Here is a 20,551-nt window from a genome sequence, read left to right on the forward strand (position 1 = left end):
TGCCTGGGACTTTTTATCTCAGATTTCCCCATCAAGAAACCACAGAGAGATTCTGCTGGGAGAGGTAGGCTGCCGTTTTCCTAGGCTTGGGGTGACCCAGCCACAGCTCCTCCCCTGCAGTGAGGCTGACCCCATCACGCCTTCTTCCTTAAATCTCTCTCCTGAAGTCCCCCGTGACCTCGACATCTCTAAATTCAAGGGCTGCCCCGGGCCCTCGAGCTGAGCTGTTGACCTCTCAGTGGCATTTGGCCCCCGTGAACCCTTGGGAGACTCTGTTCCTCGTCAGCACCCCTGGAGAGATAACTCAGGGCCAGGCCTCTGTGACACTGTTTACACAGGCCGCCGAGCACAGCCATACAGGTGACCCCAGGTGACACCTGGCACATAAACATCTTCCCTCCTTGGATCAGGTGGGACCGCACGGGCTCTGCCCGGCCCGCCTCCTTGTCTTTCTGGCAGCGGTGCGTGGGCGAGGACTTCCCTCTGGGCAGTGAGGATGGGGAGGGGGCCGATAGGGAGAGAAGGGCTTGTGATAATTCTAACAGCTACACTGACCGAGCAGCAACTCTGGGTCAGATGCTTCACCGTGCATGACCGCCGACCCTTGCAGCCGTCCCAAAAGGAGGAGGGTCCTGAGCGAGCTGCCGAGGCCCGTAGGTCGTCCAGCCAGGATTTGCACCTGCTTCTCACATGGCTGCAAGGCCTGCGCTCTTCACCCCTCTGTGCCCCTCGGGGTGCAAGAGCTCATGAGAACAGTATGTGAAAAAGACTCCGAGGTCCAAGGGCGACCACAAGGCAAGCTTGAGCCGACGAGGTCATAGAGCGCTCCCCAAAGTTGGTTTGGGAGCATCAGTACAAGTGCAAAATCTTCCAACAGGGGAGCAAAGTCCTGCCCTGGGCCACCATGGCTGGAGAACCGGGGCCGATTCTGGCCACCGCACTTCGGGAAGAAAACAGAGCAGGGGTTGCAAACTCAGGTGTCTGTAGGGGCCAGACAGGTGCCAGCAAGGAAGTGGGCTGCGTTGAGCGCAACAGGGAATGGTGGGGACGGTGGGAAATCCCTGCTGCTTGGTTGAGCTCCCATCCACTTCTGCCAAGTGGAAATGGGGCCAGATTTTCTGACTTTTCAGGAGAGGATGGAAATCTGGATTTTTAAGTAAATGTTATGAATTCAAAATAAAATACTTGGGGGCCAAACGTAACATGTCCCCAGGCCCTTTTCAGCCAGTGAGCTGCCAATCTGTGCCTTCTGGAGAACAGAGCAGGCCAGAGGAGGGGACCAAGGCCAGGCTCCAGGAGAAACAAGGGCATATCCGGGTCTGGAAAGGAGCAGATGTCTCATTTTCAAGCCTCTAAAAGGTTATTATGTGGATGAGGAGGTGGACAGGCCTTGCAGGGGCCTGGGAGGCCAGTGGGGGATTGATGCTCTTCTGGGAGAAAGAGTTTGCTTGTGCTCAACCTAAAAGAAGAACTTTCTGCCAGCCCAAGGCATCACCACTGGGTTGGACTGCCCTGGCCTGTACAAAATTCCTTGATGGTGGAGCTGAAGGCTAGATGATTTTAGGATGTTGTTGGGAGGACTGACACAGCCCTGAAGTCCCAGGACCCTGTACCTCCTGCCTGTCTATGCTTTGGGACACAGTCTCCATGCAGAAGACGCTGTGTCACCAGCACCAACTTGTCTCTCAAGTTCCATCTATGTCTGCATGTTTACAGTTTTTCCAACTGGCTGTCCAAGTTACGACTCCAGGGCTCTCTCCTTGAGCCCCACTGCTTCCCAGAGTAGCCGAACCCTCCCAAGGACAGATCACGGTAGGAAAGCTCTGCCACGCTCTACCCCCATCATCCGTGGTTCAGAACTCACTTCCACATGGCCCGCAAGCCGGACTTGGGCTCGAGCCGACTGTCTCCCCCAGCTGCATACCTCCTTCTGGCGGGCTAAGTGATTCTCCAGCTCTTGGACTCTGGTCTGTTCTTCTTCTAATGCTTCCTTCACTCTGTTTTTCTCTTGGGTAATGCTTTCCTCCCAGACCTGCAATCCAATGGCCACTGTTTAATAGACATAGTTACCATGGCAGGAACCTGGACTCTGTGCCAGGAACTACACTGGTAGCCCTTCGCTGCTCACCACAACCCTACGGGGGAGACTGGGCAGCCAGAAGCAAGGGATCCGGAGTGGGCAGGCTCAGTTCAGAGCCCCAGGTTGGTCCTCCCTGGGTGCGTGACCTTGATTTGGGCTCAGGCCGACTCTGTCTCCCCCAGCAGCATACCTTCTTCTGGCAGGCTAAACGATTCTCCAGCTCTTGGATTCTCTTCTGTTCTTCTTCTAAAGCTTCTTTTGCTCTGTTTTTCTCTTGAGTAATGCTTTCCTCCAAAGCCTGAAAGTCAATGACTGTTGTTTAATAGACATAGTTACCATGGCAGGAATCTGGACTCTGTGCCAGGCACTGCACAGGCTAGCTCTTTACTCCTACAACAACCCCATGGGGGAGACTGTGGGTAGCGAGGAGCAAGGGATCCAGAGCAGGCAGGCCCAGATCAGAGCCCCAGGTTGGGCCTTTCCAGGTGCATGACCCTAGGAAGGTGAGAAGCGATAGAAGCCTCAGTCTCCCTATCTGTACAATGGGGACAATAATAGTGCTTCCTGCATTGGGTGAATGTGAGGGGCAGATGAGAGGCTGAACACAGACCACTTGGCACGTGATCACCGTTCATTAATAAGGGTCAGTCATTTCTTCTGTGATCTCTATTTTGCAGAGGAGGAAACAGACTTAGAGGGACTAAGGAATCTGTCAAATTTGCTAGCAAATCACATGAGCAGGGATTCGAATACTGGTCCATTTGACTCGAGAGCCTGTTTTCTAAGCCAGGGTTTGGCTAACCATAGCCTACCAGCCAAATCTGGCCTGCTGTCTGCATTTTGTAACTCAAGTTTTATTGGAACACTTCCTTGCTCACTGTTTGTAGATTGCCTATGACCGCTTTTGCACCAAATAGCAGAGCTGAGCAGTCACGACAGAGCAGCGTGGCCCGCGAAACTGAAAATAAATACTATCTGGCTCTTTATGGGAAAAGTTTGCTGACCCTGATCTAAATCATGAGTGTGTGCACAAGTTAAGTGCACGTTGTTAACATTTCATAACAAAAAAGGATTAGCTTGATAAAGCAACCTAGAATTTCTTACTTTTCAAACAGTCCTCAAATGAGTCAGGATTCATGAGAAGGAGTTTAATTAATGAATTTTGACACATGTATTTTTAGAAAGGGTGGGGGTGATGGTGTCTTATGGTGTAAGGAAGGTTCATTTAAAATTGGGACCCCCGCAGGGCTCCTGGGTGGCTCATTCAGTTAAGCATCTGCCTTCGGCACAGGTCATGATCTCAGGGTCCTGGGATCAAGCCCCGAGTCAGGCTCCATGCTCAGCGGGGAGTCTGCTTCTCTCTCTCTCTCTCTCTCTGCCCCTCCCCCGGTTTGTGCTCTATCTCTTTCTCAAATAAATAAAATCTTTAAAAAAAATAAAAATAAAATTGGGACCTGTGTTGTTAAGTCTCGGATAGTACTTTCAGCTGAGTCCCTCGGGTCAAGTTGATCTACCAAGTGTCTGGTGAGTGATGACCCTCAATGGGATAATAATGACCATGAGCAGGGTACCGTCTGGGTGGGTACCTGATAGTGCTTTCCCCTCCTCGTGCGGTGGTGTGCACTGAGGTTCATTCTGTTTAAAGGGGATTTGCAAGGCTGGCTTCAGGATCTTGTCTGCATCAGGATCGAGGTTATAAATGGGCATCTGGGAGGCCCAGGCTTGTGCCCAAGTTGGCATTGAACACAGTGGGGCCGAAATACTGCACACCCGCAGTGGAAAAAGTCAACCCCAAATTAAAAGTCAAATAAGACATTTGGAAAGGGAGAGGGTAATCAGGGAGGAGCAAGGAAGCAGGTGGAGAGCTTTGTGAGGACTTTGAAGATTTCCAGTTCTTTCTGGTTTTGTTTTCCTCTCTTGAATGACACTGGCTTTTTCCATGTCGAACTGACCTTCAAAACGGGCTCACCTTGATTTAAGGCTATTGTTAATACTGCCTTCAGGGGACCACATGCAATTTTTAGTGTTCCCTTTTTAGTCTTTTCCTTCATAAAAAGCAGAAAGGGGCAAACAGAAGAAGAGGTAGAAGGAGGAGAGAGATTTCTTGAGATAACTGGGCATGAATCAGAGGCTGAATGAGGCAGAGAGGTCTGCAGAGCTGGTGCGTGTGACAGGGAGGGGGGGTACAAGCCAGAAGTCATGCAGCTGCGACTGAGGAAAGGTGCAGAGGGTGTCAGGTGCAGCCCTCCTCAGGGGAGGAGGGGGGGTCCAGCAGATCTGGGGCTGTGGTCTCCAGGTGGGTGGGAGCCGTGACAGCGTGCCGTGGTTCTCAACCATGGCTGCATATTGGGAACCACCCAGGAGGATTTACAGTCCCAGCTACACCCTCACCGCAATTAGAGCTGAACATGGGGATGGGAGTGGGAGGAGAGGGGCCAGGCATTATTAGGACCTTTTTTTTTTTTTTTAAAGATTTTGTTTATTTGACAGAGAGAGACACAGCGAGAGAGGGAACACAAGCAGGGGGAGTGGGAGAGGGAGAAGCAGGCTTCCTGCCGAGCAGGGAGCCCAATGCGGGGCTCGATCCCAGGACCCTGGGATCATGACCTGAGCCGAAGGCAGACGCTTAACGACTGAGCCACCCAGGCGCCCATTATTAGGACCTTTTAATCTCCTAAGTGACAAAAGGGCAGCCAAAGTCATGAGCCATGGATCTAGGGTGGTGGCAGTGAAGTAGTTAAAAATTCATGGCAGTCCCTGAATATCAAAAAGGGCCGACTCTTGGACAAAGATGAGAACCGGTTCATTAAATGCTGTTTCCTGGCCTTCTCCAGAGATTCTGATGTAGTGGGTCTGGGCTGGGGCCTGAGAATCTGTATTTTTAACAAGTGTCCAGGTGGTGCTTATCAGGTAACTTTGGGAAAACCTTCCTCCAAGATTTGCTGCTGAAAATGTGGTCTGCAGACCTGTGCTCTCAGCCCCAGCTGGGAGCTGGTTGGAAATGCAGAATGCCAGTTTCTGCCCCCAGACCTTCCCGAGTCAGAATCTGCATTTTAACAGCCTCCCCAGGTGCTTCCTGGGCACCTCTAAGTTTGAGAGGTGCTACTGCAAAGTATCTTGTAACTGGCTTGGTTTTTAGAAAAGTAAGTAGCAATCTTGGCTGTTTGTTTCCTATGATATGTATCAAGAGAGAGCAGAAGACTAATGTGAAGTTGGTCTTGCACATACTCAAGAGACAGTTGGTCGGTTACAAACCAGGGCCGGCAGCAATGACTCGAACTTGGTAAATCGACTGTGGTATCTGAGCTAATAAGGTACCCTTTCCAGGAATTTCAATAACTTTACTGTTTTAAATTGAGTTTTCGAATTCAAGCTTCATGTTAATTCCTCCAACATTACTCACCTATTTAATTAATTTACTTCCATAGCATCAAACGAGGAGTTGCTGAGATTTCTCCTCCCAAGTACATGCTCTCAGAAAAGGCCATTCTGTCAGTTTCCAGGAGTAAAGAAAACGACGGGGACCACCTTACCGCCTTCTCTTCCATCAGCCGTTTGATTCTGGCTTTTAGCCTCTCCTCTTGCTGCAGCCTGTCCTCATTCAGCTTCTCCTTCTCTGCCAGATGCTCCCGCAGCTTCTCTTGCATGAAAGACTGCTGAGTTTCCTGAGAACTATGGATCTTGATCTGAAACGAGAGGAAAGGAAACTGAAGCTGATGAGGGGGAAACAGGACTAATTAAAGGAGTCATGTCAACATTTTCCTTTTACAAGTTCTTTACCTTTGGGGGTACAAAGGTTTCCACAAAACTTTCTTAAAAACACAGAAATACTATGCTTAGCCTAGTTTCTGGTAGTGAAGCAGTAGAGTAGAGCAGATAAGAACTCAGACTCTCGATCTAGATAGAATCTCAGCTCTACTTCTTTCTAGATGCTTCTTCATTTAGAAAATAAGGATAATAATGGTATCTGCGTCTTCGAGTAAGGACCGAGTGAGAGCGTGATGGAAAGCTTTTAGCACAGTGCTTAGCACAGAGTAGGTGCTCAGTTAATGGCAGCTAGAATTATTAGTTATTATTTGCTGAGTGGAAGAGAAAAAGCAGTGAGCTAGGGTCAGAAGGCCTGAGGTTTTGTCTTGATTCTTCCATCAACTAGCTGTGTGACATTGAAATAATCACGTGCCTCTGAGGCTCTATATTCATATCTGTAAAATAAGAAGAATGGACTAGATCAGGGGTTGACAAAGTGCTGTCTACAGGCCAAATCTGGCTCACTGCCAATCTTTATAAATAAAGTTTTATTGGAACAAAGCCACGCCCCTCATGTTCATTCATTTGCATATTGTCCTTGGCTGCTTTTACTCTACAGCAGTAGTTGAGTAGGTGTGATAAATGCTGTATAGCCTGCAAGCCTAAAATATTGACCATCTGGCCCTTTGCTTTAGGAAAAGTCTGTCGACCGCTGGACTAGATGGTCTGTGGGGTTGATCATGATGGTGGTCCCAATACTTCACCCTTTCTCCACCATGTCTTTGGCTATGTACGTTGCAGGGACCACCCATATGCTGCTTTGACACTGAACTCAGCCATGTGACCTACTTTGGCTAATGGGATGTTAACACAGCAGAGAATTGAAAAGCTTTCCATGACTGGGCTGCTTTTTCTCCTGTACCTCCTCATCGCCATGGGAACATGGCCAGGCTAGTCTGTTGGAGGATGAGAGACAGGTGGAGCAGAGCATAGCTCCTCCAGCTGAGGCCGGCCTAGACCAATCAAGGCCAGCCAACAGCCAGACACTTGGGCAAGCCTGTCCAGGACTGGTGTACCCACCTAGTGGCTGACCCCAGACATGTGAGCAGTGAACAGTAATTGTGGAATGCCACTAAAGTTTTGTAGGTGTTTATTACAAAGCCTTGTTATGGCAGTAGCTACCAGAGTGAGTACAATCCCTAAGGATCATTTGCCTCTAAAATGTGGACATTACGTAACTTCTGGTAATCCTGCTCCCCATATTGTGGGTAGCTGTGTATTTAATAAGCATAATTCTCAAGATCTGATGGCATTTAAATCTTTCTGATAATTTTGACAGAAGACAACAAGCATCCTGTCTTTGCCCTTGCCCTCCTGGGAGATTTTAGCCACTGTTTGAATCTTTTTGTGTCAAGTGGAGATATCATATCACATCTTGGAGAATGTGGACTGACTAGTTAACAGAGAAAAAACAGGGTTAAAATGCACAGTGCTATATAAACGCTCCAAGGAGGAGCTGAAATGAACTTTCAAAGTTAAAATATTACCTGAAGTTCCTGGGTTTGGCTTGTAATTTTTTTATAATATACCAGAAGATATTCCAGGTACAAAGACAATCCTTGAAAAGAGAAGCAAGAAGGTAAGTATCAATTTGATTCACCTCCTTTGCTTTCCAAATAGTGTTGTAACAGAGCTTGCTCGCAGGTGGATGCGGGCAACATGGCCCCCCCATCAAGAAGACATGAGTTGCCATCCAATGTGTGTTTTTAAAATGGTTGGTCAGCCTTAAATGGGCTCAAATCCAGTTTCTTTTTGAAGGTGGGAAATGAAACCCATCAACAGAGCACCTGTTGCCTAAATGTCCCCTGTGTGCAAAGCCATGAGCTGAGTGTTGGGGGCGGGGGGCAGGGGATGCTATGAAGCTATTTCTCAAGGTTCAGTCTGAGGCACGGGGTCTAGCTGTCTGATGGTAGATAGGCAGTGGCTCCATGTAACATGTAAGTGACTGCTGATGGAGTGCGGGAGTGTGAGAGTCTCGGAGGAGGAGAGGTCATTAGCCTGGAGGGATCATAGGAGGCTACTTGGCCAAGGAGCTACTGGGCATGGGCACTGCTGGGTAGGCAGAATTCAGAGTTGGAGGGGAGGGCATTTCTGAATGGAAGATGTACATGCCAGGCTACATGGTGGCCGCCGAAGATACCCACGTCCTAGTCTCTGGAGCCTGTGAATGTTACCTTACGGAGCAGAGGGAACTTTGCAGATGTCATCAGGTTAAGGACCTTGAGATGTGGGGGGTTAGCCTGGATTATTGGGTGGACCCAGTATCATCCCATGGGAGGATCTGACTCCAGACAGACAGAGGACAGATGATGTGAGAGAAACAGAGCCTGGGAGATGCCGCGCTGCTGGCTCTGAGGATGGAGGAAGGGACCACAAGCCAAGGAATGCGAGGAATAAAGCTCTAGAGACTGGAAAGGCAAAGAAATGGATCCTTGCCTGGAGCCTTCAGAAGGACCCAGCCTCACTGCACACCCTCACTGATTCCAGGCTTTTGGCTTCCAGGACCGTACGTGAATAAGACACTGCATTTGTGGCACTTGTGAGAGCAGGCACAGGAAACTAACACGGGGCAGCGGGGGGAGGCAGGTGGGGAGCTAGGGAAAGGCAGCGCGTATCCCGTGAGGATGCTGCGCTTAACTGGGCCGCACGGATGGTGCAAGGCAGGGCACGGAAGGTTGGGTCAAGTTGTGGTGGGGTTACAACAGTAACCTACAAAGTGCAGACTTGATTTAAACATCTCTGAAGTGTGCCGAGCATGTGTGTGTGCCCGGCTCTCTGCCAGGCGGTCAGTGCATCACCCCACTGTATCACCTGATCATCCCCCTGTGTGACAGGTGAGGCAGCTGGGCTCTGGGACCTGTGACAGCCGAGCGCCACAAGGCTGGCAAATGGCCCAACCGGGCCTTGGGATCAAGTCAGCGTGACGCCGGTGTTTGAGTCACTGTGACTTCAGTTGCTGATGGAGCAATGAACTGCCCTGATGAAGAGTGTTTTGTTGTTTTGCTTTTTAAAACAATTTTTCAGAAAAATAGCTGGGATGAATTAGAGGCAAAGGGACTAGCAGGGTATCCTAATTGAAGCTCTACTGAGCTGGGGCTAGGCAATTCTTTGTTTGGGGGGGGCGTCCTGTACACTGTAGGATGCCAGGAGCACCTTCCGCCCCAGCTGTGACAACCAAAATGTCTCCAGACATTGCTGGGTGTCTCCCAGTGGCCAGATCCCTTCCTGCGAGTTAGAGGCTGAGAGCCCACGGACGTCCAGTCTTCAGTGCTGAAGTTCTAAAAGAGGGTGGGAGAAATGGGGATAAAAAGGAGAGAGAGAAAGCTCTTTCTAGGGGTTGGATGGTGGCCCCACTGTCAGACAGAAGAGACAGGTTGGGTGGTGTGGGGGCTGGGGAGAAGGGAGGAGCCGCCAAGCTCGTTTCAGACAGGTGGAATTTGAGGTACTGGAAGGACTGTCAGGAGGGTGGTCGGCAGAGAGCAGGAATAGCCCGGCCCACCCACGGTCTTTGTGAGATTAGGAAGGTGCAGCCTTCTTCCTGGTGGACGTGGCCCCGGCCAGGGGTCCCACCTGCTGCCATTCCTGGCAGCATGGATGTGGGGGTGTCCCCTTGGCCACTGCTGCCATGGGAGGGGTTGTTGAAGCACCTGGATGGAGACTTTCTTATTGAGAAGGGAGACAAGAGAGAGGGGAGGACCACCGACTGCACTGGAGGAGACACTCGGGTAGGGGCAGGAATAGGTGAAAGGGGCTGCTGAAAACAAACGGAGAAGGTCCAGAGATGGGCAGGGTATGCCAGTCCCAGGAGAGCCAAGGGGTGAGAGTGTTTCCAGGAAGAGATCTAAGAGCTTTGGGTGCACCAGTGAGAACACAGGCTGGAGAAAGATGGCGGGCCTGTCAGTGCAGGAGGGCTCCGTGTCAGTTACATGCAGGGGCAAAGCAAAGAGGCAAAGACAGAGCAGGACATTTGCAATGAAGACAGAGGACGTAACACACTTCCTCAAGATCATAGGTGGGACAGGAGAGTCAGTAGTAGAAAAAGAGCTAGAGATGCAGCAGGTTCCAGGGAAGGATTGCCCTCTTGAGAGGTGTGCTTGATGGCAAGAGGAGGAATAAGGGGGAGAGAAAGGCTGTAGGTGCCAGAGAAGGAAGTCATAATTCCGGACCTTGTGCACAGGCTCCCTGGGAAGGGACAGCGAAGGGGAGACACGGGGAGGGGAGGGAAGGAAGGGCTGCATCTGGAGAAAGCAGTGAGAATACAGTGGGAATTTGGAGGGGAGAAAAGACAGTCGAGAGAGAGAGAGAGAGAGAGAGAGAGAGAGAGAGAAAGGAAGAGAGCTGAATATGTTCATGCCTGGAGCCTTGATCCCTGGCAGTGCAACTTTCAGAGAATTTCCAGCATGCAAGAGTAGAGCAGTAATATTATAATAATAGCTATCAAGTATTAAGAACCTGCTGTGTGCCAGGCACCATGCCAGGAGTTTTACACGTGATACTTTCTCATCGTTATAAACAACCCAGCAAGGAAATGTGTTTGCATTTGTAGGTGAGGCAACAGAAACTCAGCAAGGTTGAGGTACAGAGCTGGTTAAGTGGTAGGATCAGAATCCAGATCTCAGTCTGTCATTCTCTTTCAAGTGACTGGGTGGCAAATATGAAGGGTGCACCAGGAGAGGTGCTCTGTGAGGATATCAAGATGGCAGGCATCGGGGGAGGTGGCCTGGATGATGTTGGCATGAACTTTAGGAGCACATGAATTTGGGGTGGCTAACTTGGGATTCAATCTGCGACCCAGGAACCCAAGGGGAAGGAGCAAAGCATGAGTAGGATTCAGAGAGGATTAGGGAGAGGAAGGACTCAAGAATGTTGAAGGGGAAGAGGGAGAGTGCGATCATGTGTCTGGGTTCGATGATGAGCTGTAATCATAATAGGATTTCTCTCTTCTTGAGAAGCAATTCTTCATTATATTTCTGGTTACAAAAGTTATGTGTCTCTTATACAAATCCAAACATTATAGACATCCATGACGTGGAAAGTGTTCACTGCTCTAGCTTCCCGGGCCGGCACACAGTAGGTCTGCAACAAATAGTTGATGAACGACCAAGTGAAAGCAAAGGTCCTGTGTAATCCCACCATGCTGGATAATGCTCCCAACACTTGCATGTCTTTTTCTTCAGATTTTTCTTTTGGTTGGATACTGATACTTAGAAATGGGAGCACACTATGCATATTGTATTACAACCTCCTTTTCTCATTTAAAAATGCTGCGTTTTTTGGATATCTGAGAAAGAGTGATTTTTCTATGCATGCTGGGAAGTCTTTTATTTGTAACAAAGTCTTGCAGAAATAGAGACAAACAACTGACCTTGCAAGAAAAAATGCAGTCCGTCCTTTCCTTTATCAAAAGAAGCCGAGAAACCAGGCAGGAGGAGTGGGGATTAACTTTCAAGGTCCCTCTTTAGACATTTTACATCTTCCCAGCTGGACCACACAGCAAATCCTTCACCAGTCAGGTCTTTAGTGGCAACACCAACCTTCTGGGTCCCTTAGGATGCTAGCCAACAATACTTCAAATAGTTCCCCTTTACATTACTTGACCTGCATTCCCCTGGGGGATTTATTTCAGGATTTACAAACCTAGCTGTTAGGTGTGCTTTACCTCTTAGGACAGTATTGGAAAAGGCAGGTGGTATGGTAGTTAAGAGTAGGGGCTTGGCGATCAGAGGGATCTGAACTGAATCCCAGATCTACCACTTGGCTGTTGGGACACTCGGCCCATTTTCATGACTCTAGGAAGGAGACCTGGGGAGAGCACCCAACTGAGTGCTCATGGCTAAGAAAATCCCGTTTGCTGCCAAGTGGAGATGGGAGGTTGCAGGTCAAGTTACCTCAGTGTGAATAAATCAAGCTGTACGGCCTATACATATACCTATCTGACCCATGTTTAGGTCAAATTAGGTCAACAAATATTTCAGGTTGGCGATCATGGCAGCTTCTGTTTATTAAGCCTACTGTGGCCCAGGCTCCATGATTGGTGCATGCATCTCAGTGTTTAATCCTTACAACATCCCTATGGGATCTTAGCCCCATTTTATGAACAGGAAAACAGGGGCGCACAGAAGTCAAGCAACCTGCTCACACAACTAATAAGTGCACAGTTGAGATTCAAACTTTGGCAGTTGGTCTCCATGCTCAGAACAATTCTGCTGGGGAATGCAAATGAGTCTTCAGAGAGGCTCATCAGAGAGGCAGCTCACCTTGGGGAGTGAGCACTCTTAGCTCTTTCTTTGCCCAAGTTGATGACAGAATCTGTCCTCTAGGAATTGGGCATGTACCTGGTACCTCTCTGGATCTTCAGAGAGAGTGTGGGGTCACAGGAAAAAAAACACAGGTATTAGGATCACACGACTTGTTTGACTCCTGACCTTACCAGGTACCAGCTGTGTGACCTTGAGCAAGTTTCTTAATGCACTGAGACTCAGTTTCCTTACCTGAAAAATAAAGACAATAATAGTACCTCGCTTATTGGGATATGGAAGGATAAAAGTATACAACGCCTATAAAATGTCTAACAGTGATAAGCTCCCAGGAGGAGCTTAAATAAACCATGGTTTCCACCCTTCTCTCGGGAGCTGGGGACACAGAGGCCTTTAGGAGTGTTTGTGGATGGCGGTGAATGACTGGGGACCCCCTGCTGGCCTCAGTTATGTGAAGTACCTTGAATCTCCTTATCATGCTGGAATACTCACAAAAAGTGGTTTTTGAGACATTTTCTTCATTTCTAAAATGAGGATAACAGTACCTGCCTCACAGAGTTGTTGTGAGGATGAACTGAGATAATGTATGGAAATGCTTGGAATAGCATCTAGAATAGAAGTGCTCAGTAGTGAATGATGACCACCACCATCATCATCATCACCATCCTCCTCCTCCTCAACATTACCACCATCGCCATTTGATCACTACCATGATTGTCATACTTATCGCCATTATCCTCTACTACCACCATCATCATCCTTAGCACCATCATTCTCCCCACCATCACTGTCACCATCACCATCACCATCCTCCTCACCATCATCATCATCATCCTTCCAACCATCATCGTCATCCTCCCCACCATCATCATTATCCCCACCATCATCATCATCATCACGACCATCATCATCTTCATCACCACCATCCTTACCATTATCATCATCATCATCCTCACCACTGTCATCATCTTCACCACCATCATCATCATCCTCACCATTTTCTCCATCCTATCAGTACCATGGCGGCTGCCATCTGTGTGTAGATGGTTCTGTGTTAGGAATGAGGTATACAGTAGTACTTACCACAGAGAATACAGGGAATTCTCTAGCTCATCCCTTTCTTTTAGTCTTTTGGGACCTTGCCATAATACTGCTTTTACTGGAAGAGAAATATACCTTTACCATCAACTTCTCCTGCCGAATGAATGAGGGATGGGCCCTACTCACTGACCTTTCTGTTATTACCCTCCATGCTTCCTCTTTGACTTCTCTGAACCAAGTAGTTGTAATTACAGAATATAGTCTGTGTTTCCCCCACAGGTGTTCCACAGAGCATTATTCCAAAAGATATTAGATGCAGGTGAGGACAGCAAAAAAGGAGAAATGTGTTTTGGGAACACTGCATTCTTTATCCCATTTTTCTAGATCCATAGTGCATATTAGTATAGGAGGGACTCTGCGCCTGAGATGGCAGGTCTGAGAAATGTTGCCTGAAATGACTCTTTGTCAGTCTTTCTGGAATTGCTGGCCTGAAACTTAACTCTATAATCCACATTTCTTTATGAAAACATGTATGACTAGGTTTATGGACATAAGCTACAATGACTAAAATGGTCTTGGACATGGGGAGGGGATGGTACACACATGGCTTGGCCCCACTATTGCTAGGATAGAGATGACGGTCTTTGTTTTAGTTCTAATCTTGAAGAACAACTAGCACTGTGATCCATGTGTTACCTGATTTCATGTTTGCTCAAGACTGCCAACATTACCACAGTAACACTGGGATTGGGGAGCCACTGGGTGGTCCGGAGAAGACCAGCTCTCCTCTTTGTGCTGTATATGATGGGCAGGCAGTTATAGAAGTTAAACTTGCGTTTGTTTTTGCTTTTGCCTTCTTTTTAAAATAACTTTACACCACCTTCAGACTACTTTGGAGAAATCATGGCTAGGGATGTTGAATAATCAGAGTTGAAAATCACTCTATTCTCATTTATTGCTATAAGAATGTCAAAGTCATTCTATGAAGGGTGACTTGGCAAGGTGTAGCAACAATCTTCAAAATGTCAGAGTTCCTCAAGGTGTAGCCCTGGGCTCTCTCCCTCATATACTTTCTTCCTAAGTGACAGCATTCACACCTATGGCTTTAATCATCCATCCATCCATCCATCCATCCATCCATCCATCCATCCATCCACCCTTCCATCCCCCCATCCATCTATCCACCCACCATCCACCCACCATCTACCCACCCATCCCCCATCTATCCATACATCCCCCCATCTATCCATCCATCCATCCACCCACCATCCACCCATCCACTCATCCGTCCATCCATCCACCCACCCACCATCCATCCACCCATCCATCCACCCATCCATCCCTCCCATAGTTATTTATTAAGCACCCACTATGTGGCACATGCTTTTCTGGGTTCTGAAGATACACCACACTAATGTTTATTTCCAGACTAGACATACAGGGTGACAGCTGCATCCTTGGCACCTCATCTTGAATATCTCACAGGCACTTCTTTCAAACCTGGTCTTCATGCAGTGTTCCTTATTCTGGATTTTAGTGAAGGAAGCATTGTCCTTTTACACAAGCCAGAAACCTGGAGGTCTGTAGACCCCTTTCTCTCTGTCACTTCCCTTCTAACTACATCCAATTCCACTACTGAGGCCTGTTGATTTACCTCTTAAATGCCTGAGAAACTTCTCTCTTTCTCTGTCCCACCCCTGCCCTGGAGCTACCATCATCTCTTGTGACAGCCTCCTAACTGGTTCTCTGGCGCTCTGTGGTGGCCATTTTCCAGGACATTTTCCACTCACAGCCAAGAGGATTATCTCCAAAAGCAAACCTGTTCCATCAGTTCCCTACTTAAAATCTTTCATTGGCTCACTGCCCTTAGGTTAAAGCAGAGTTTCTTAGGAGGGCCCTGCAAGCCCACACGGCACAGCCCCTGCTGACCTTCCCTGCCAGCCCTGTCCCACCTCTGATCCCCATTTCTTTCAGTCCCTTGTGTTCTTCATGCTCCCCTCCCACCACCATGCAACTCTTTTTGCCCAGAATTCTCTCCCCTCCCCTCTTTGGCAAATAACTCCTATGCATCATAACTCCTATGCATCCTGCAGATGCCCTGCCCTCCCTGACCAGGTCAGAGTTCTGCATGTCTTCTTTGTAGCACTTGTCACCTTTAAAGTTTTATGTGTGAGTGATTTTTCAATTTGTGCCCACCCTCCCCTCCCCAGACCACAAGGTCTTTGAGGGCAGGAATAGTGCCTGTTTTCCCCTCAATATTTTAACATGGCAAATTTCAAATGTACATAAAACTAGAGGAATTTTCCAGCTAGCACCCATACACTCTCGACCAGGATTCCACCTGTTTCTGGCCCCACTACATCTCTGCCCCACACAGTGCTGATGTCTAGTAGACATGCAATAAGTCTTTGCTGAATGGAAGTGGTTCGATGTCCTTCCACCTCTAAGATGACAAATGTAAGGTGAATAGGTATATGTTCAATAGCGTTCACTTCAGCATTATCTGTAAGTATGGAAAACTGGAAATAACTTAAATGTCCACGATAAAAAAATTTTTTTTAAATGTATAGGCAATGCCTACTCTGTACCAAATACAACTCTAAGTACTTTGCATATACCAATACATTTAATCCTCACAACAACCTTAAGGGGTACGTACTCCTTATTATCCTCATTTTACACATAAGGAAACTGAGGCAGAGAGAGTAAGAATCATACAGCTATTTCCATGGGAAAATGCTGTGAAAGTTACACCTGAACTATAACAGTAGTGACAACATCAAATGCTGGCAAAGGATGTGGAGCAACAGGAACTCCTGTGCATTGCTGGTGGGAATGCAAATTGGTGCAGGCCCTTTGGAAGATAGTTTGGTGGTTTCTTTAGAAACTAAGCCTACTCTTACTACATGCTCTAGCAATCATACTCTCTGGTATTTATCCAAAGGAGTTGAAAACTTATACCCACACAAAAACCTGCATGCAGGTGGTGACGGTAGCTTTACTCCTAATTGCCAAAACTTGGAAGCAACCAGGATGTCCTTCACTAGGTGGATGGATAAATAAACTAGCCAGACAATTATTCAGTGGTCCGTCCAGACAATTATTCAGTGCTAAAAAGAACTGAGCTATCAAGTCATGAAAAGACATGGAGGGAACATAAATGCATATTACAAAGTGAGAGCAGCCAATCTGAAAGATTGTATGATTCCAACAGCGTAACATTCGGGAAAAGGCAGAACGATGGAGGCAGTAAAAAGATCAGTAGTTGCCAGGAGCTGGAGGTTGGGGGAGGGATGAGTAGATAGAGAGCAGAGGATTTTTAGGGCAATGAGACTCTCCTATATGATATGATAATGGTGGATACATGCCATGATACCTTTGTTCAAACCCACAGAATGTGCAATGCCGAGAGTGAGCCCAATTGGGAAGCACGGTCTCTGGGTGTAATGATGTGTCAATGTAGGTTCACCAACTGTAACAAATGTACCACTGTGGTGGGGGATGCTGATAACGGGTGGGGACTGGGCATGTGGGGGGGGGCAGGGGGTACACGGGAAGTCTCTGTACTTTCCTCTGTTTTGCTGTGAACTTAAAACTGCTCTTAAAAAAGTCTATTAAAAATTATATATGTATATATATATTGGTAGTTGCTTCTGAGAGATAGGATTTAGCATAATTTTGATTTAATCTTCCTTTTGCTGTGTCACGTCTCATTTTTCTTCAGTAATCAGGTCTCACTTTTTTTTTTTTTTTTACCCCCAAGGAAAAATCACTTCTCAAAGAAAGTCTGCAGAAGGGAATACTTGGCCACATACCTAAGAAGCCTTCCTCAACAGATGTCCCACCATGATAAGATTCAACGCGACATTTTAGAGTCATGGGACTATGTGAGAGAAAAAAAAAAGTGCCATTAACCTGTGTCTGAGCTGGATAACTGGATCCCGACGTCCCGGAGGAGATGCTCCGTTTCCTCCAGCCAGGATAGCGACAGGCGCAGGATGTCCAGCACCACCTTCTGGAGCCCTGAAACAGGTGGGCTCACCTGAAGGGTCTGAAGCATGTCCACCTCCTTCTTCAGGTCCTTGCTACAGCAGGACATCTTCATGCAAGCCTGGAAAGACACGAGGTCATGAGGCGCCCAGACCCTGTGGCCAGAGATGGCACCTGAGCAGTGCCCTCGCCTTTGCTCTGAGGCAGATGATGCCCACATGCTGGATGCACTGGGATGGCTCCGTTGTATTTACCATCCTTTGGGGGCAGCTTTGTTTTGTTTTGTTTTGTTTTTTTGCACTCTAATTTGGACTTTGGATGGTCAAAGAGACCCCACTTTTAGGTATCTGCAGTTCCAAAGCCAAATTGCCAAGGATATCTGGTGGCAATGGGAACCAAGTTTGGCGACTCCTGTTCATCAAAATTCCTGTTGAGATCAATGCATCAGCTGGTCAGAAAGTGGGGTTTCCTGATTTCAGAGTGCTGACAAGCCAGCATTTGCATGGGCTCCCCAAATAGTAGCTGCTTATTTCCAGAGAAAGCAGAAGCAGCTGCCCGCTCTGGAAGGCTCCATTTCAGTGTGGGAGCCGCGGGGGTTCAGGCAAACTTCTGGACCCGTCTCCTCCAGAGTCAAAAGCAAAAGAGGCACAAAAAAGACACCCAAACAATAGCCTTCCCACTGCCGGGCCAAAAAAAAAAATAATAATGCAAATAAAGAGCTGGGATGTTTCTTTGGTTTCTCTGGAAATAACAGGGGACTTATTTAGTTATTTACTTATTTTTTGCCGGGGCCTGGGGTCTCCCCAAATCAATACCAGAAGTGTGTCAGGCCTCTTTTCCTTGGCCACACCAAATTCACCTGGAGGCATTTTTTTGAGGCTCTTTGTTTTCTGCTCCCAAACAGATTTCTCCGACAAGAGAAAAGGACAAAAGAGAGCAGAGCATTTCTGCCCGACCTGCTCCATGAACCCTGGGCAATTTCCCAAACCAGCAGCACAAGAAAGAGACGAAGGGGGCGTTTGTAAAAAGCCAAGAGAGGCCACCTGGCAGCTTTCTAAAGATGCCTTCAGCTTCTCGACATTCTCTGTGATTGCCTCCTGTTTGGAATTGCTGAGCTGAGTCTCCTTCTGCAGCGTCCATTTTTTCTGCTGAAAGTTGATGTTGTCCTCGGTGACCTGGGTAATCTTCTCTATTAGCTGGTGAGAAAAAGGAGAGAGAGATTTACAGAAAAGCGTGGCTCTGGGAGGGGAGCTGGGAGCATAATTCAAGCTCCCGGGTCCACAGCTGAGCAGGGAGGCCCTGACATGTCTTGGTGATGGCTCTGGAGAAGGACATCGGCTCTTGTCCCCAGGACATGTCTCCCAGGGTCTGAGATGGCTTTTAAGAGCCAAAGGTCTGTAATGTTGTCATGAGTTTGTTCTAGATTCTTCTGCATAGTAGCAGTGATTTGTAACATGGAGCCTGATGCTGTGGGCTCATGCATAGCAGGTCAGTGTCCACAGCCGACGAGAGCAGCCCATGGTGTGTCTTCTCACATTTGCATGGACACAGAGGGTTGGAAAAGAAAATCGGAAGAATGACCAGGCAATCGTTATGGCCAGAAGTCCACCCCCATTACCATCTCTTCCCTTGAAGGAAGAAGTGAGAATGCATCATCTACAGAGAGGCAGCCCCCCCCTTTTTTAAGGTGCTAACGAAGGGTAAATGTGTGTGTCTGGAGACCAGAAATAGGCCTGAGTGGTTTAATTTGATTTTCACAGAAACATTTCAAGGGAGTTTAACTGGCTTTTACTTTAAAAGCCAGGAAATCCCATAAAATCAAAACAAATCTTTATGGTGTAGCAACAGTGTGAAAAATATGTACCACCAACAAAACACAGAAGCATATGCTCCCAGTGTCTGGAGTCCCAGGTCCCCGGAGGAGGAAGTGACAACGCGAGACAAACCTGTTGATCGGTGATGGGCTTGTCCAGGAATGGCTTCACCCGTCCGTAGGTGGCCTTGATGACTTGACTTCTGAAATGCTCCAGCTACAGCACAAAGGGAAGGCGACAGAGTCAGCGGGGCTGGCAGGGGGCCCCGCAAGCCTGGGTGCGGAACTTGCGGCGCGGGGCGGGGGCCCAGGAGTGAGGAGGCTCCACGCACTGCTAATGGTCATTGTGGGTCATGAAAATCTTCACCTCTTGCTGGAAGGGGCAGTGCCGACAGAAGAGAACAGAACAGCGGGTTTTAATTACTTTTTCGGTCTGCCTGCCCAACCCAACCGACCCACGTGGTCAGCGCACACACGTCTGGTGACCTCGGAAGAGCCACTTGCTGCCAATTATCCAGTGGGATGTCTAGGGCCGGGAGCGCTCTGCGATAATTGTTAAGTTGGCACCAGACTGTGAAATAAATATTGAGGCTGTCAGCCGAAGTAAATGGTGTCATCAGCCCGGGTGCCCGGCGAGAAGGACAACGTGCTCCCTTCTGCCATCCTGGGCCTCCGACCATACGTGTCCTGAACACGGTGTCTATTGTCTTTGTCTCTCCAGAGCCTGGTACGGTGCCCGGCAGTGTGGGCGCTCAATACATATTCATCGGATGCTTGTATGCAGAGACATCTGTCACAAACCCGGGGCCTCTACTCCGGTTCAGTTGGCTTTTATCGAGTGTCTCCTGGGCGCTGGTGTTTTCAGATTATGGCCGATGAAACGGCACAGTTAAATTAAATCAGGGCACACAGAAGTTCAAGTTCAAGGTGTCCAGTTCTCCAGGAGAAGTGGGAAGCAAAGAAGCCCCACTTTCTCTGAGAATTTACCAACACGACCTGAGTTTTTGGTTCGCTAGCAAAATGTGGTCATTGACTCTAAAAGAGAGCCCTGAAAATTAAAAAAATAAACAAAAGAAGAAAGAAAAAAGAAAACAAACACACACTCACAAACACACAAACAAAACAAAACAAAACAAAACAAAAATAAATAAATAAATAAAACAGAGCCCTGAAGGGACCATAAATGCCACTGAATCAACTTAAAAATCAAAAGGTCCTAATATGCAGGGTTTACTATATACTGTGGAGTTCTGGGAACCCAACAGTGGAATGATGAATCTCCTAAGGATGCCGCTGCAATCAGCCAGCCCAAAGCTGACTGGGGGGGTGCCTCGAGGCATTCCAGGCCATCCTCTGGATCCACAGCCAAGGGGAGGGTCCTAACTAGCCCAGGAAGAGGAAGAGGTTATGTGGAGAGGAGAGGCCCCAGTGAATGATGGCTCCCCATGACCACCAGAGGCACCCTAGAGCACTGCTCAGGGACAGGTCCTCCTGGTTCTAGGGCTCAGTCCTGGACCCACTTGCCTGGGGACGGGCAGAATCTCAGACAGGGAGCAGGGCCAT

The 20,551-nt window shown here is 48.1% G+C and overlaps 1 protein-coding gene across 1 annotated transcript in view; it reads right to left on the bottom strand.

The window, feature by feature from the left end:
* Positions 1-20,551, bottom strand: part of FHAD1 (forkhead associated phosphopeptide binding domain 1) — a 122,202-nt gene that overhangs the window by 38,097 nt on the left and 63,554 nt on the right. The window contains 6 exon segments of the mRNA XM_035019737.1: positions 1,925-2,032; positions 2,271-2,378; positions 5,609-5,766; positions 17,101-17,296; positions 18,219-18,371; positions 19,122-19,205. Coding sequence (XP_034875628.1) covers positions 1,925-2,032; positions 2,271-2,378; positions 5,609-5,766; positions 17,101-17,296; positions 18,219-18,371; positions 19,122-19,205 — 807 coding nt within the window.

This window comes from Mirounga leonina, unplaced genomic scaffold, assembly GCF_011800145.1.
Source record: "Mirounga leonina isolate KUSES-001 unplaced genomic scaffold, KU_Mleo_1.0 Mir_173, whole genome shotgun sequence".
Taxonomy (NCBI): domain Eukaryota; kingdom Metazoa; phylum Chordata; class Mammalia; order Carnivora; family Phocidae; genus Mirounga; species Mirounga leonina.